Genomic DNA, 16,054 nt, shown 5'->3' on the forward strand with positions numbered 1-16,054 from the left:
TCCACCTGCATGGTGAATGATGTGGTCAGTCTCTGGGTAGAGACCAAACCTGATTTAAGCCAGCCAAGCTTGCAGTCTCATGCTTGTGATATTGCATTTGTTATACATGTTTCAAGCTCCCTGTTTGTCTGCCCTGCTCTGCTAGATTAGAATACCTGGTTGAAGACCTTGGATCGGATATTGACTATTCTCTGGACTCTGCCTGCCTTTTGAATTCAGATTTTGACCCTGACTATTCTGAACCTTGCCTGTCTGCCAACCGCAAGTACCTGTTTGCTTTGCTCAGTTCCCGCATTCCCTGGCGTGGCAGCCAGGCACTATAGCATTGTGCATAAGTACAACCTAGGGCCAACCAAATATCGGTAGGCATGCTTGCCTTATAGGAAAGAGGGCTGCTTTAGGTGAAGAACACCGAAGCATCCTATAGTGTCTGAACACTTGCGTTAGTGGTAAGTGTGACAAAAACAATCTCTACTCAAAATAATTGTTTCAATAAAAAGAAATGCATAAATACAACCTAATGTATAAATATACCGTATATATTAATTAATAATAAATGTATTAAACATTCTAAACATTGGAGAGCTTGAAGAGGAGGACCTTCATGTTTCCCAAAAGATGTTGCTCTGGATCCTCTTCTTTAATGCTAAAAAAGTAATTACTTTAAAGTGAAAAAAAAAAAACAGATCTCCCTAGCTTGCGAATGTGGATTGATTTAATAAATAAAGTTCTACTTATGGCTGTCCAACAAAAATTAGATAAAATTTGGACAAGTTGGATTTTTGCAGTTTCAGCCAAAAATGGCATTCCTGTCGACTCTTTCATGTGTCATATAATCTATACTCTGATGCGTTAGTGGTTCTGATCAAGATATGTCATTTGTGTTCCTATACCCACTATGTTACCCTTTGCGCCTTAAGTTGTGTATTTATCAGCTGTTTATTAGAATTGTACTTATGATGGGCTTTGTAAATGATGCGTATGTACCTATGTAAGCAAATGACTCTATACCAGTATGTCTTGCTGGCCTGTCTCTATGTACCCTGTTTGATTTTCTCTGTTTTCTTAATGGTAAAATTAATAAAGCCACCTTTAAAAAACATACTAAACATATATATTAAAAAAAATGAAAATATGTATTAATTACATAGAAACAGTGGTGATACGCTCTTACAGGAAACAAACGTTTCTCGAATACTTGTATAAAGAATGTTGTTGGTGGAAATGAATGAAGGTGGCTGTGGAGGATTAAATCATAGATGTACAGGGAGCATTCATTTCCTCCATGGAAACAATGTAATTGTAAACCTTTCAGGAAGGGCTCACCAACAGCTTCATGTATTGCTGGAAAAGATAAAACAATCCTCAAAGACAAATATATAGGATAATTAAAAAAAAACCTTTGCTGCCATAATCTTCCAGGCGTAGTGGGTGCATCCATAAACTGAAACCAGCACATTGGGGTTACACAGCCAATCTGTAAATAATTATGTAGATGTCGTCCAAGAGCCCTTGCCACTCCAAATATCAAAGGGATCTTAAGGTGGATGTAACCTGCGAGCTGTAGTAGAAAAGAAATGTTCACACCTAGGTTTCTACAGGGACCACTGAGACCACGTGTGTGGCTTGCATATTTTCCTCAGGCCTCCAGGTGGATTTAATCTGTAATCTATAGTAGGAAGATATGTCCACACACAGATTACTACAGAGACCACCAAGACCACCTATACATGGTTTATTTATCACCCATATTGCTAGGAGCCCATTGAATAGATAACCATAAAGAACATAATAGTTCGCTCACGCTCATGAGACTTCAAATTAAGGAGAATTCATGTATAAAGGCAAAAGTTAATTCATCAAAGGATAATATAGGGAGAATAAAGGTCTAACCAGTTTTGTTGGTATCCCAACTTCCTCAGAGACTGACTAACCTACAACAGTGTTCCACATCCCTAAATACCAGGATAGGCAATAAAGATGGCACCCAAAGGGGTTAGGAATGCCAAACACACCCCCAGCCCCCTCTCTAAAAAACAGGGTATTCCACTATTCCATGCAGTTCCCACTGGGGAAATCCCAACAAAAGCACATCGACAACATGAAGTCGTCATGCCCACACACCGGAGGCACCATGGTGCCAAACAGTGCCTCAAGAAAAAAAAGCCATGACATGTGTATGCAGCACTATGACATGCAGAGCAAAATGGTGCCCCACACACTCCCTCAGGGGGCAAAATAGGAGTATTACTGGTCCAAAGGGCAAGCCAGCACAGAGGGCAACCGAGAAGGAAGAAACTAGGAAAGTGGGAACCATCAACACCAAGCAATAGCACTCCCAAAACCCACAAACTATTCAATACACGGTTAATTACATAGATATCAATAAGCAGCTGGTTGCAGAAACATATTCAAAAAATACAGTGAAAATTATACATAGAAATATATAATAAAAATTTACAAATTTAATATAAATACACCCTCATAATAGAAGAAAAATTATATTATCAATATAGTTATAAACCATACAAAATTTGTTATACAGAAAATAGTCAGTTTATAAAAAACTGACTAAAACTTAAACTTTCATGTAAGTTTGAAGGGTCTGTTGCATGTAAGTCCAAAATCCATTAGGATTCGTGTTGTAAAAAATTTTCTGTCATGCTTATTCTTATGCGTGTCATCAGGGACCCTCTCAAACACCATCACCATCAAATTTGTCATCATGCTCAATGACAAAATGTCTGGCCACAGGAGACATGAAGTTGTATGTTTGTATTTCATAAATATGGTCATGGAGTCTATTCCTGACCATGTGGTGGGTCTTCCCAACCCAGAAACTGCACTGGTCAGGACATAGATAACCCCTGTTGAGTCATAGGTAACCTTTTCAAAATATTTAAGTTTCCCTTATTTGGACGGAATTAAAACACTGCCCTGAATTACAAATGGACAGTAGTCACATCTCCCACACTTATGCCGCGTACACACGACCGCACTTTTCGAGGGACTAGGTCCGACGGTCTTTCTGACGGACTTTCGGCGGAGTTCCGATGGACTTTCCCAATGAACGGACTTGGCCACACACAATCACACCAAAGTCCGACGGATTCGAACGTGATGACGTATGACTGGACTAGAATAAGGAAGTTCATAGCCAGTAGCCAATAGCTGCCCTAGCGTCGGTTTTTGTCCGTCGGACTAGCATACACACAAATGGATTTCTAGGTCCGGCGGAGTTCCAGGGGAAAAATTTAAAACATGTTCTATTTCTAAAGTCCGCCGGATTTTTGGCAAGCAAAGGTCCGATGGAGCCCACACAAGGTCGAATTGCTGTCAAAAAGTCCGGTCGTGTGTACGCGGCATTAGATACACCAGACTGTTGTCTATCGCATTTCTTTTCCATACACACCAAACTGTACAGAAGTAAGTCCTTCAAGAACTGAGCCCTATGGTAAATAACGCAGGTTTATCCATAACAAAATCTATTAAGCATTCATCATCTGGTAATAGATGCTAATCCTTTTGACATATGTTAAGGATGTCCTGGGAAGAAGTGATGTACTGCAGGCATAAACACATCTGAATATCTTTAACATATTGAGTGCAATACAATAGATCAAGGGTAGGGAACCTTAGCTCTCCAACTTTTTTGAAACTACAAGTCCCATGAGACATTGCAAGACCCTAACAATCACCAGCATGACTCCTAGAGGCAGAGGCATGATGGGATTTGTAGTTTCAAAACAATAGATCTTCTCTATCATTTTCCTTGGCTCCTGTATAAGACTTAGCCACTTTTGTTTGTACCCCCTCCTCATTCCTGAATAGAGTTGGGCCAAACACCCCCAGGTTCAGGTCGCATCAGAACTCCTGAACATGTAAAAATGACAGTACCCAAGCCACAAACTCTATTAAAGTTCTTGGCTTCCCGAACATGAAAAATCAAACGTTTTTTTTTTTTAAAAAAGATCATTTTTAAAGGAGCAATAATTTTAATGATGTTTAAAGTGAAACAATGAAAAAAAAATCCTTTAAATATATTGTCTGGGGGGTCCGCTTAGTCTTCCTGTAAATTGGCACATCTGTAGCGTGTATAGAACCTTCTGCAGCAAAACTGACATATGTAAAGAAAAAAATGCAATTTAAATTGCCGGCAATACAAAAATGTTAAAAGAATGGCATGGGGGTCCCCCAATCCATACCAGGCCCAAAGCACCTTGACCCCGTGTTGATGGGGACAAGTGCCTCTTCCCGACAGTCCTGGACTGTGGTTGTGGGGGTCTGCCTGCAGAGGGCTTATTAAGATTCTGCCCCCCAAATATGTGAATGAGTATGAGTGCATGTTGTCAGATGGCAGAGCAGGCACACAGTGGTAAGCCTTAGTTTCGGGCGGAGCATTTTTTTTCCCTTTTTCGAGGCTGACCGTGGCGGCGGGCACCATGATTGATGATGGATCTACATCAGGGGGACAATGTTTTTAAATTTTTAATTAAGGAATTGTCAAAAACTTTGTATGTGCTTTTATTTCTTTTTGACACTTCAGATAAGACTCCTGCCTGCAGACACACGCAACCACTGCCCAGGGATGTGGGAAACAGGCCCTATCAAAGCATAGAAGCACCCCCCCATGTTGAGGGCATGTGACCTGATATGACGCTCGCTCACCACCCCCCTTTTCCTGGCCTGCCAGTCTGCATGTTCGGATATGGGTCTGGTATGGATTGGGGGGGACCCCACACAGTTTTTTTCACATTTTTCTATTGCAGGCAATAGGTTTTTTTTTCATTAAACTGTCAGCGGGGAAGCCTGTTGACAGCTGATGGCTCATTCGGTCTTTACAACCAACTATTTTCCCAATCAGGACTTAGAATTCACTGTGCAACACGCAGTGCATTGTGAGGTGCTCAGCAAGTGAACATGCCGCCGCGTGCTCTTCAAATTTGGGTGTTCGCCGAACGGGTGATGTTCAGGCCAAACTTATGCTTGACCCGAACTGCTCACCCAATACTATTCCTGAACACAGAATTTTCCCACTCCTTGAGGTAAAGAGTAGCATAAGTTGGTGCACATTTTGTGCCCATTGCCATTCCTTGTGCTTGACAATAGCATTTATTGTCAAACATAAATGTGTTATTCTCTTTGAGGAGCCCTTCCTGAGTTTGATCTAAAAGATATATAATTACAGTGTTTCCATGAAGGAAATGAATACTCTTTGTACATCTATAATTTAATGCTCCACAGCCACCTTCATTCACTCCAAGACCAAGAGAGAGCAGCACCACTTTATTACGAGTTTGTTTATGTTCATGCTTGAGGATGTATTTATGCATTATTCTAATAGAAGGATAATTTAGGGTCGAGTTTGTTTTTAGTAGGTATGCTAATGTTTTTAATATGTGTCTTTAAAACTATTCTACGAATAAAATTTTTTGTTATAGCAGAGTTCCGCCTTCCCCTCAAAAAAATTAAAAGTCAGCAGCTACACATACTGTAGCTGCTGACTTTTAATATTAGGATGCTTACCTGTCCTGGAGTCCAGTGATGTTGGCACCCCAGCTGATGTTTCCAACGGCTGTCGGGTGCTGCCACCACCATTGCTGGTAAATGTACCTGGCAGTGAAGCCTTTCTGCTTCACGGTCGGGTCCCTACTGTGCATGCGTAGAGCACTGCTGTGGTCTTCTACTGACCCGACAGTAGGGGAAGGAGGAGGGAAGAAGAGGGGCTGGACTTCTGACATACCTCACAGCTGTGAGGTCTGATGGAAGTAGGGACAAAGGGGGGGAGACAGATAAGTGGAAGTTCCACTTTTGGATAGAACTCCACTTTAAGCAGTTGGTTGAACTTGGTTGCATATAGCTATATCATTTTCTTCCTTTTTTTTTCTTTATATTTGAACCTCCGTGGCAGCCATGTAAAGTAGATATGTTTGCATTAGTGACTATTTTATTTATTTGAGTGCTTCTAGAAGAATCTGAATCAAAAATAACTTGAAGTCTGAAACATTTTATATTGAAATACACTTAAATGGATGTATGTTTTTGCTGAATTGATTTGTAAGGCTCCCCTTGTTGCAGTGTTAAAATGTTTTCATGACTGTTATTCCAGGTCAGCAGATGGTAGGTCACAAGGTGACCCAGTCAGAGATAGGAGTAATGTAGCGGAGACCGACCAAGCATTTGACTTAGAACTCGTACCTGCAACAAAAGTGAGTATTTCTGCCATAGCATAATAAATTGGCCACAGCAATATGTAATAATATACACCTTCTTTATACACTGGGCTAATTACACTGGCTAACTTTTTAAATATACAAGAGAATAATGTATAACAAAATCAATATCAATGGGTTTTTAGCACCAATTTGCCGATTTATTCAGTGATAGTAACAACATTTTGCTCTATCATGATAACTGTAGCGTAGCTATGTACAGTCCATCACTTTTAAAAATTATCCTTATAATTTGAGGGAAAATTGCCTTGTAGAAAAGGTCAGCTTGGACATACAGAATTCACTTAGATATAATAACATGCGTTCAGTAAGCCTCCTAGAGTCTGGGTTAATGTCACAAGGTACTATTGAACTATGTGTGAACACATGAAACTGGAGTGCAGAATTTATTTATTTAATGTAAGTTGCCACAAATTGTTACTTTTTCAACCTCTGATTATTAAGGTTCCTGTTTTGCATTTGGTGATTTCACATAAGAATTTTTAGTAATGTAATATGTGTTAACTTACATCTAGAAATGTTAAACCGTACAACAGAAAATGTACATTTTGTCTTACATTCCTCTTGATAATTAGCAGTGCACGTCCCAGTATGTGAGTGTCCCTAGACAACCCTGTGTTTAAAATGTAACCGCTGTAGGTCTACAGCGTATATATATATATATATATATATATATATATATATATATATATATATATATATATGGTACCATTGCTCACTTTTAGCCTCAGGAGCTTTGAAATAAGATTTAGTGGTTTTAATATTGTGCTGCTCATTGTCCGTCTTGATGGATATAGGAGGAAGCCCTGCCTTTGCTAAACTGACTGCCTCCGCATAGAGTCATGAAGCAGAAGAAGGCTTAGTGGGACTGGAATAGAGAAATCATTTGTAAAGAGACTACAGGCAAAATTGTTGACTAGTATTTGGACCCCTCCTTGTTTTTTTGGACACAGCTTTTATAGTTCTTGCCAGGTTTAAAGGAGAAGTATAGCCAAAGCTTTTTTTGGCTGTACTTCTCCAATGGATCACAGCAGTGCAATTAATTCTGTAATCTTGTAGCCTGTTTTGAGCTAACTTTAGCTTTCATTATATGTTTCCATGTATTTATATTTGCATACTATTATTATACCTCTGCTAGTACTTCTGTTACATTCTCAGAGTGTAGATCACCTTCTAACACAGAAAATGTTTAAAATACTGAACACCACTTCCCATCATATTAGTATGGAGACTAATGTAGCACTGACCCCCAAAGGAGCTGCTGGTTTTATTGGGCTTACCGTTACCTTCTTGACTGCTTCTCTGTCTCTGGGTTCCCAGGGTAGATGGCACAAAGAAATATGGAAACTGACACTGAATCTTCTTTTGGGTTATTTATTTCCTTGTCAAAAAGATTTTATTGAACATACAATAGAGTATTTGACAATAGGTTAAGTACATAATATACAACAGAAGTAAAGAAACTCAGAGTTATATATTCAATACAATGTAAATGATATATTCAACTATAATTACTACTATAACAATAACGCATATTAATGGTATGGTTTATTAGAGGAAATAGCTTCTTAAGTAGGAAAGAGCTTCAAAATCATAATAGTAATAGATAGAGAAGAAAGGAAAGATAAGAAGAGAATAAACTAGGAAGGGAAGAAGAGAGTTCCACAGAGTCCAGTCAAGGGCCGCCATATCACTTACAATCCATATACTGTAATCACTTACCCATCGGGTCAGCTACCATGGTAATAGAACTTCTTTGTTAAAATTTGATGGTAAATAATTGTTTATCCACGAATGCCATACTTTTTCAAATTTGATAAGCGTGTCAGCTTCAAGAGCTGACATTTTGGCTTGCGTCATAGTGTTGTTCATCCTATTCACTACCTCATCCACAATCAATGAAGGGGATTTCTAGGCTCTTGCAAGGGTTTGTTTTGCTGTGGTGAATAAATTAACAATTAATTTAAATTGGGTGTGTGTTAGAAAGTTTGGTTTTTGATTGATGAGTGCCATTGAGGGATCTGGGGTAATGGATATTCCTAACATTTTAGATGCTATAGTAAAGATCTCATTCCAATAAATTTGAGCTTTGGGACATGACCACCAAATATGGAAATGTGTTCCTAACTCAGCGCATCCACAGTAACAATCTGATGAGTAGTTATGCACATATTTCGCTATTCTAGCCGGTACAAGATACCATCTTATTAGTACTTTATAATTCGCCTCTACAGCTAATATATTGGGAGAGGCTGTTTTGGTTGTTAACCAGACTTGATTCCATTCTGTGGTTTCTAGTGTTTGTTCTAAGTCCACCTCCCATTTCTGGACATAAGCTGGATTTACTGTTTCAGGTTTAGCTAACAATTGAACATATAAGGTCGAGATTATGCCCCTAGCATGAGGGTCGTTTTTACAATATTTTTCAAAGTTATTTAAATGAGTGAACTGTCTGTGGTTAAAAGAGGCATAAAGGAATTTTTGATCTGGAAGTACCTAAATAGTTCTGATTGCGGTATTCCATAATTATCACAGAGGGTTGGGAAAGGGATAAAGGACGGATTTGTGCATCTGCAGCATATCACTTCTAGCCCATGCTCTGAAAGATCTAGGACAGGGGTGCTCAACCTGTGGCTCTCCAGCTGTTACGGAACTACAAGTCCCATAAGGCATAGCAAGACTCCGACAGCCACAAGCATGACACCCAGAGGCAGAGGCATGATGGGACTTGTAGTTTTGCAACAGCTGGAGAGCCACAGGTTGAGCACCCCTGATCTAGGAGATACTCATGCTGGGTAAAATGCAGGGTTTTTGTAAAAAGATAGTAGAGGACTATGTAACGATTGCAACTGATTGTGTTATTTATTTCAAACAGAAACAGAGTCTCTCATTTTAGGGTAGAGGGTTAGGAGTAAGTTCAGGTACTGCAAAAAATTAAAAGTCTCTTATAGGAAAAATCCAGAGAATAGCAGCCGTTTTACAGCTGGATTTTACAACCCACAGATAGACCTCCTCTCACTAGGCCTAGCAGCCGGTAGGATGTTAAACAAAGTCTCTGCCACAGACTTGAGCGTAGGATATTTGAGAAAGTCTCTGCCACAGACTTGAGCGTAGGATATTTGAGAAAGTCTCTGCCACAGACTTGAGCATTACTGAGGGACATAGACAAATCTATTGGATTTTTGAAACTTTTTTAACTAATAAAAAAATGAAAAGTGGGGCGTGCAAAATTATTCGGCCCCCTTGCGTTAATACTTTGTAGAGCCACCTTTTGCTGCGATTACAGCTGCAAGTCGCTTGGGGTATGTCTCTATCAGTTTTGCACATCGAGAGACTGAAATTCTTGCCCATTCTTCCTTGCAAAACAGCTCGAGCTCAGTGAAGTTGGATGGAGAGCATTTGTGAACAGCAGTTTTCAGCTCTTTCCACAGATTCTCGATTGGATTCAGGTCTGGACTTTTACTTGGCCATTCTAAAACCTGGATACGTTTATTTTGAACCATTCCTTTGTAGATTTTGCTGTATGTTTGAGATCATTGTCTTGTTGGAAGATAAATCTCCGTCCCAGTTTCAGGTCTTTTGCGGACTCCAACAGGTTTTCATCCAGAATGGTCCTGTATTTGGCTGCATCCATCTTCCCCTCAATTTTAACCATCTTCCCTGTCCCTGCTGAAGAAAAGCAGGCCCAAACCATGATGCTGCCACCACCATGTTTGACAGTGGGGATGGTGTGTTGAGGGTGATGAGCTGTGTTGCTTTTACGCCAAACATATCGTTTTGCATTGTGGGCAAAAAGTTCGATTTTGGTTTCATCTGACCAGAGCACCTTCTTCCACATGTTTGGTGTGTCTCCCAGGTGGCTTGTGGCAAACTTTAGATGAGACTTTTTATGGATATCTTTGAGAAATGGCTTTCTTCTTGCCACTTTTCCATAAAGGTCAGATTTGTGCAGTGTACGACTGATTGTTGTCCTATGGACAGACTCTCCCACCTCAGCTGTAGTTCTCTGCAGTTCATCCAGAGTGATCATGGGCCTCTTGGCTGCATCTCTGATCAGTCTTCTCCTTGTCTGAGCTGAAAGTTTAGAGGGACGGCCAGGTCTTGGTAGATTTGCAGTAGTCTGATACTCCTTCCATTTCAAAATGATCGCTTGCACAGTGCTCCTTGGGATGTTTAAAGCTTGGGAAATCTTTTTGTATCCAAATCCGGCTTTAAACTTCTCCACAACAGTATTACGGACCTGTCTGGTGTGTTCCTTGGTCTTCATGATGCTCTCTGCGCTTTCAACAGAACCCTGAGACTATCACAGAGCAGGTGCATTTATACAGAGACTTGATTACACACAGGTGGATTCTATTTATCACCATCAGTCATTTAGGACAACATTGGATCATTCAGAGATCCTCGCTGAACTTCTGGAGTGAGTTTGCTGCACTGAAAGTAAAGGGGCCGAATAATTTTGCACGCACCACTTTTCAGTTTTTTATTTGCTAAAAAAGTTTAAATTATCCAATAGATTTCGTTCCACTTCACAATTGTGTCCCACTTGTTGGTGATTCTTCACAAAAAATTAAAATGTTATATCTTTATGTTTGAAGCCTGAAATGTGGCAAAAGGTTGAAAAGTTCAAGGGGGCCAAATACTTTCGCAAGGCACTGTATATATATATATATATATATATATATATATATATATAGTATCTCACAAAAGCGAGTACACCCCTCACATTTTTGTCATTTTTTTTAGATATTTTCACGTGACAACACTGAATAAATACTCTTTGCTACAATGAAAAGAAGTGAGTGTACAGCTTGTATAACAGTGTCAATTTGCTGTCCCCTCAAAACAACTCAACTCACAGCCATTAATGTCTAAATCACTGGCAACAAAAGCGAGTACACCCCTTAGTGAAAATGTCCAAATTGGGCCCAAAGTGTCAATATTTTGTGTGGCCACCATTATTTTCCAGCACTGCCTTAACCCTAGAGGCGATTCAGTTCGCATTGTGCGCTATATAAGTATTTCATTCATTCATTCATTCAACCCTCTTGGTGCCATGTTGAACTTCCAAAGACCAGTATGAGAAAGTGACAGCGATAACACCAAATTTAACAGACCTGCTCCCCATTCACACCTGAGGCCTTGTAACACTATCGAACCACATGCCCCCGGGGAGGGAAAATGGCTAAATGGGCCCAGTTTAGACATTTTCACTTAGAGGCGTACTCACTTTTGTTGCCTGTGGTTTGGACATTAGTGGCTGTGTGTTGAGTTATTTTGAGGGGACAGCAAATTTACACTGTTATACAAGCTGTACACACACTACTTTACAATGTAGAAAAGTGCAATTTCTTCAGTGTTGTCACATGAAAAGATATAATAAAATATTTACAAAAATGTGAGGGGTGTACTCACATTTGTGAGATACTGTGTGTATAAATATATATATATGCTGTGGCTTCTCTCCAGGCTGCAGGCGGCCAGCGTCTCCTCCATCCTCCTCCGGACAGCCAATCCAATCGGATCTCTTTTCAGCCAATTGGGTGATGGGTCTCATGACCCGCTTCCTGATTGGCCAGTATTCAATCGCTATTGTCACACAATTGGGTGGGGTTTGGGTGCAGTGCTCTGCGCCCCGAGCCCACCCTTTTTTGAAGCCTATTCGAGCCTCTGGCTCTTATCGTGGGCTTAAAAAAAACACCCCCCATTGGAATTCATGCATCCAGCACCCCCCAATTGTGGGCCACATGCATGGATATGGGGCGGTGCCTGTACACCCCTAATGGATGGGCCGCCACTGGTAACGAGTTTGGCTGGAGAGGTAATAATAATGTGCAAGTGCAGAGACATGGCTTAAATCAAGAATTCACGGGAGGAGCAAAGAGTTCAAGGTTCAGAAAAAACAAGGTACAAGGCAAGATTGTCAAACGGATCAAAGGGGAGGAACCCAACATTTCAGGTGGCTTAGCAAGAAGAATTATTTCCAGACACAGCAGAGGTCCCTGGGTTCAAATCCAGGCCCTAACACAAAGTCAGTTTGGAGATAGAAATAAATGATTGCCCTAGAACTATTGCTTTCACTCCAGCAAGCACAGCAATACTTAATATGTGTAGCGCAATAATCATCTTCATATGTAGGTGCAATCGCTGCATGCATTTACGTTCGTATGTAAATGTGTGGGAGCTTTGTCTCATTGGACTTAACGCATATGGGAGGAAGAGCTACACTACATGACGTTACCTGCTGCTATCCAGACTTGAGTGGGCACGAGACTGTTATGCTACTGTTACTACTATTTGTTTACAGCCAAGTGGTAAAATTGTTAGTGGTTTTATATATGTTAGTATTAAAATGCCATTTTAAAGCAAATAGCACTATTAGTCCCCCTTACGCACCCAGGTGGGACAAGCGTATATGACTATCCTGTTAGTTCATGGGTCAATTTCATGAGGTGAGCAGCCAATCTATCTGAAAATGGTGGAAATTGTCACCTTGGGTGATTGTGAACATTTTTATCTTTGCACGGATATTTTATTACCTGATAGACTTTTCTACTATTCTTGACATTTGGGCTTTTGGACTTTTAAAGGGTAATAATATTCTAAGGTTGCTCTGCACTGTTTTGATTCTCTAAAATATTTGATATGTGTTGTGCCTACAGTTTCCATTATACTGAGATAAGCCAGAGTCAGCTTTATACTGTAGGAGGCTTATTTGGGCTCAGCCCTTTCAACAAGATTCTAGAGGCTGTAAAATATTTAAAATCAAGAACTAGCACCAACTGTCCAACTTTCCATCCTCTGTTAAAAAAGTATTTTATTTGTTTATTCATGTGATGGGATTATAGTAAACTTGTAGAGGGGAATATACTAGTAAGTAAGTAATACCCCCGTTGGATAGTAGGCAACTTAAGGCACCAAATCATTGCTCACCCTATCCTGCTAGCACTGCTGGGGCACCCTGAAATTCTTCTACAAATACCACTGCACCCTATGCAGCAATACTTGGGGTAGGTTGAACAGGTATAAAACTTTTGTTTATAGGAGAAGGGAAGACATTTATTGAGAATATAGCAGTGTTGTCAGAATGCTGACTATAGCTAGAAAGGCGTAACCTGGAACTTTATTGTTCTCTCTATCCAGTATTCTCTAAATATCCTAAGGTTTATAATTTATCAGCCATAAAGTGGATATATGTGTCAGACAACTCAAGCCTCCAGTGTCCAGTGCTAAACCGGGACAGATTAAATGCTTTTCAAAAGAACATATACAGTAATTCCTATTACTGAAGCATACTGTAGGTAACATTTCACAAATAAGAATACCGTTAACTGAATTCAAACTGCCTTCTATGGGGTAGGACACTTGGCACATCTCTGTTCCTGGCATCAGTTTATTAAATAAGCCATAATATATAAGCAACCCCAAAGTTCTTTAAATTGAAACAAAGATGTTACCTGAAAAAAGGTAAATACTTACATTTTTCCACCACTTGTTCTGCTGAACATTACTCTGTTGCTGGGAAATTGTCCCCAGAAGTTTACTGTGAAACAGATAATTCTAGGAGACACAATCTCCTACGTCCCCCCACAGCAATCACTGGTTCTTCCTGTCGATCTCCATATCACTACAGGACAAAGTAGTAATGTAGAGGCTGTCAAGATGTATCAATGAGGGACATAGGAGATTGGGGGATTCCTCAGAAATGGTGAAGCAGGAGATATAAGTATTTGCCTTCTTTCCATGTAATATCTTTATTTTCATTTAATGAACTGTGAGAGAGTTGCTTTTAGGACGAAACATTGTCATTCCAAAAAGGCTTATGTATGTTTCTATTCAATTTATTTAATGTACTTCATTTACCTATGAGATTTGCTGACTTTGTGCCCAAGCTTAGATGCACCGCCTCAATTCACAAAGCTTTCATTCAAAGATAAGCATCATTTTTCAGCTCTGTAACTATAGGTTTCAAAACTAATTTGGGGGATTTACTAAAACTGGTGCACACAGAATCTGGTGCAGCTGTGCATAGTAACCAATCAGCTTCTAACTGCAGCTTGTTCAATGAAGCTTTGACAATGAAACCTAGAAGCTGATTGGTTACCATGCAGAGCTGCACCAGATTCTGTCTGCACCAGTTTTAGTAAATCTCTCGCATTGACTTTTTAGAAAATAAGGATCCTTGTCCTGGTTTGCTATCTTTGTGAATTGAGTTATAAAAACAAGTCATAGCACATCTAATAAGTTATAATAATGGGATTTTATAAAATTACAATTGCAGAAACTGAGTAACTCAGTTAATTGGGCATCATCTACCCTAGTTAAAAAAAAACAAGTCTATGGCAAGAAAAATATGTAATGCAGTTATACTGTATTAGCATCTTTACGAGTTATATTCTTATAATGCTGCACTTCATGTTTTATAGGACATACCACTTAGAGAGTTCATTGTTTTCAGGTACTTTCAACAACTATAGCAGTGAAGCAAAAGTGGGATTTATGCATTACCTCAGTTCTTTATTCACCCGAAATAAACAATATAATATCTAAATGAGGAGCCACGGGAAGCATAAAATCCATTACATTCAGATTCTAATTTAGACGAAGTTCAGAAGTAGAGAATAGAGAAAAAAGATGTCAGGCACTCATCTACTGTTTAACTCAACAGGAGGCTGATTGTGTTGTCTCGACAACTGACATTCTATATTCATGCCAGGTTTCCCTTTTTTTGCCAGGACTTGCCCTGCGTTAACATGTCAGTCTCCATTAGACAACTGCAAGAAGTTTAGGAAAATACACATAGTGAATATGACATAAGTGTAACTTACTACAAATTTTGTATCTCATGTTAATAAAGAGACTAAAAAGAAACTAAGGTTGATTTATTAAAGAGATAAAGCATGTTCACATTTTGATGTATATGCTCACTTTTGATTCGAAAGTGGTATTTTTTGTCCGATATTCTGATCGTGTGTATGGGGCTTTAGGGTACGGGAGTAGGTTGTAATACATACTTTATTCCTCAGTATGGCAGGCTTCTTCCATGCTGTGCAACCTGTCCCCTGAAGCCAACGGTCACACTGTGATGTCATCAAATACAATGCAGGAGCAAGATTTGTGCATTGTATGCGAGGATGGAGAGGGTCTGCCTTGTATGTGGCAATCGAGAGAGGGCCTGCCCACAGTCGAAGTGTTGGAGAGTTGCAAAAGCTATTGATACTGTGAATACCAGTACTGGCTGTTGTTTACAACATCCTCTGCCTGTAGACCAGTCTGCTGGAGAGTATTGTCGAGTCCATTTAACATTCTGCCATTTCATGTTGCTCTGATGAAGGAGGATTGCATGACCCCTGAAATGCATTGGCTGTTTTTTTTGCCCTTCCCTACTCAGATGTTTCAACTCTCATTAATGTCCTCTACTGGGGGATCCCCACATTTTTAATGAGCTGCCAAAAAGGGGTCAATTGGGCAAGTAATTCATTTTTTTCCACATTTTTATAACCTGTTGAAATCCATGTCCAATGCCAATCTACCGTCATATTTTGGTTGATTTCAAGGCTTGACATCGTTGGTGTCTATCTACTCAATTCAACATCATCTTTTTATATTTCCCCCCAAAAAAATGATGCAATATATTGCATTTCTGTGCACTAAAATTACCAATATTTCAGCTATGGGAGGAGATGCCAGGCAGACATAGCCGCCTGGGTTCTATTTTCTGCCCTCCTGCCAGAGAGTCTCACCCTTCCTGCTTCATTCTTAATGACATTGATCATGGTACAGGGGACATACAGTGGGAGGATGGAAACTAGGGAATTAGT

At 39.8% G+C, this 16,054-nt stretch overlaps 1 protein-coding gene across 4 annotated transcripts in view; it reads left to right on the forward strand.

The window, feature by feature from the left end:
* Positions 1-16,054, forward strand: part of PEX5L (peroxisomal biogenesis factor 5 like) — a 377,606-nt gene that overhangs the window by 263,455 nt on the left and 98,097 nt on the right. For all 4 annotated transcript variants that reach the window (XM_077487914.1, XM_077487916.1, XM_077487915.1 and 1 more), the window contains one exon: positions 6,110-6,209. In XM_077487914.1, the coding sequence (XP_077344040.1) occupies positions 6,110-6,209 (100 nt within the window). The remainder of the gene's footprint in view (positions 1-6,109; positions 6,210-16,054) is intronic.

This window comes from Lithobates pipiens, unplaced genomic scaffold (genome assembly GCF_037356315.1).
Source record: "Lithobates pipiens isolate NorthernLeopardFrog02 unplaced genomic scaffold, aLitPip1_a1.2 Scaffold_18, whole genome shotgun sequence".
NCBI lineage: Eukaryota > Metazoa > Chordata > Amphibia > Anura > Ranidae > Lithobates > Lithobates pipiens.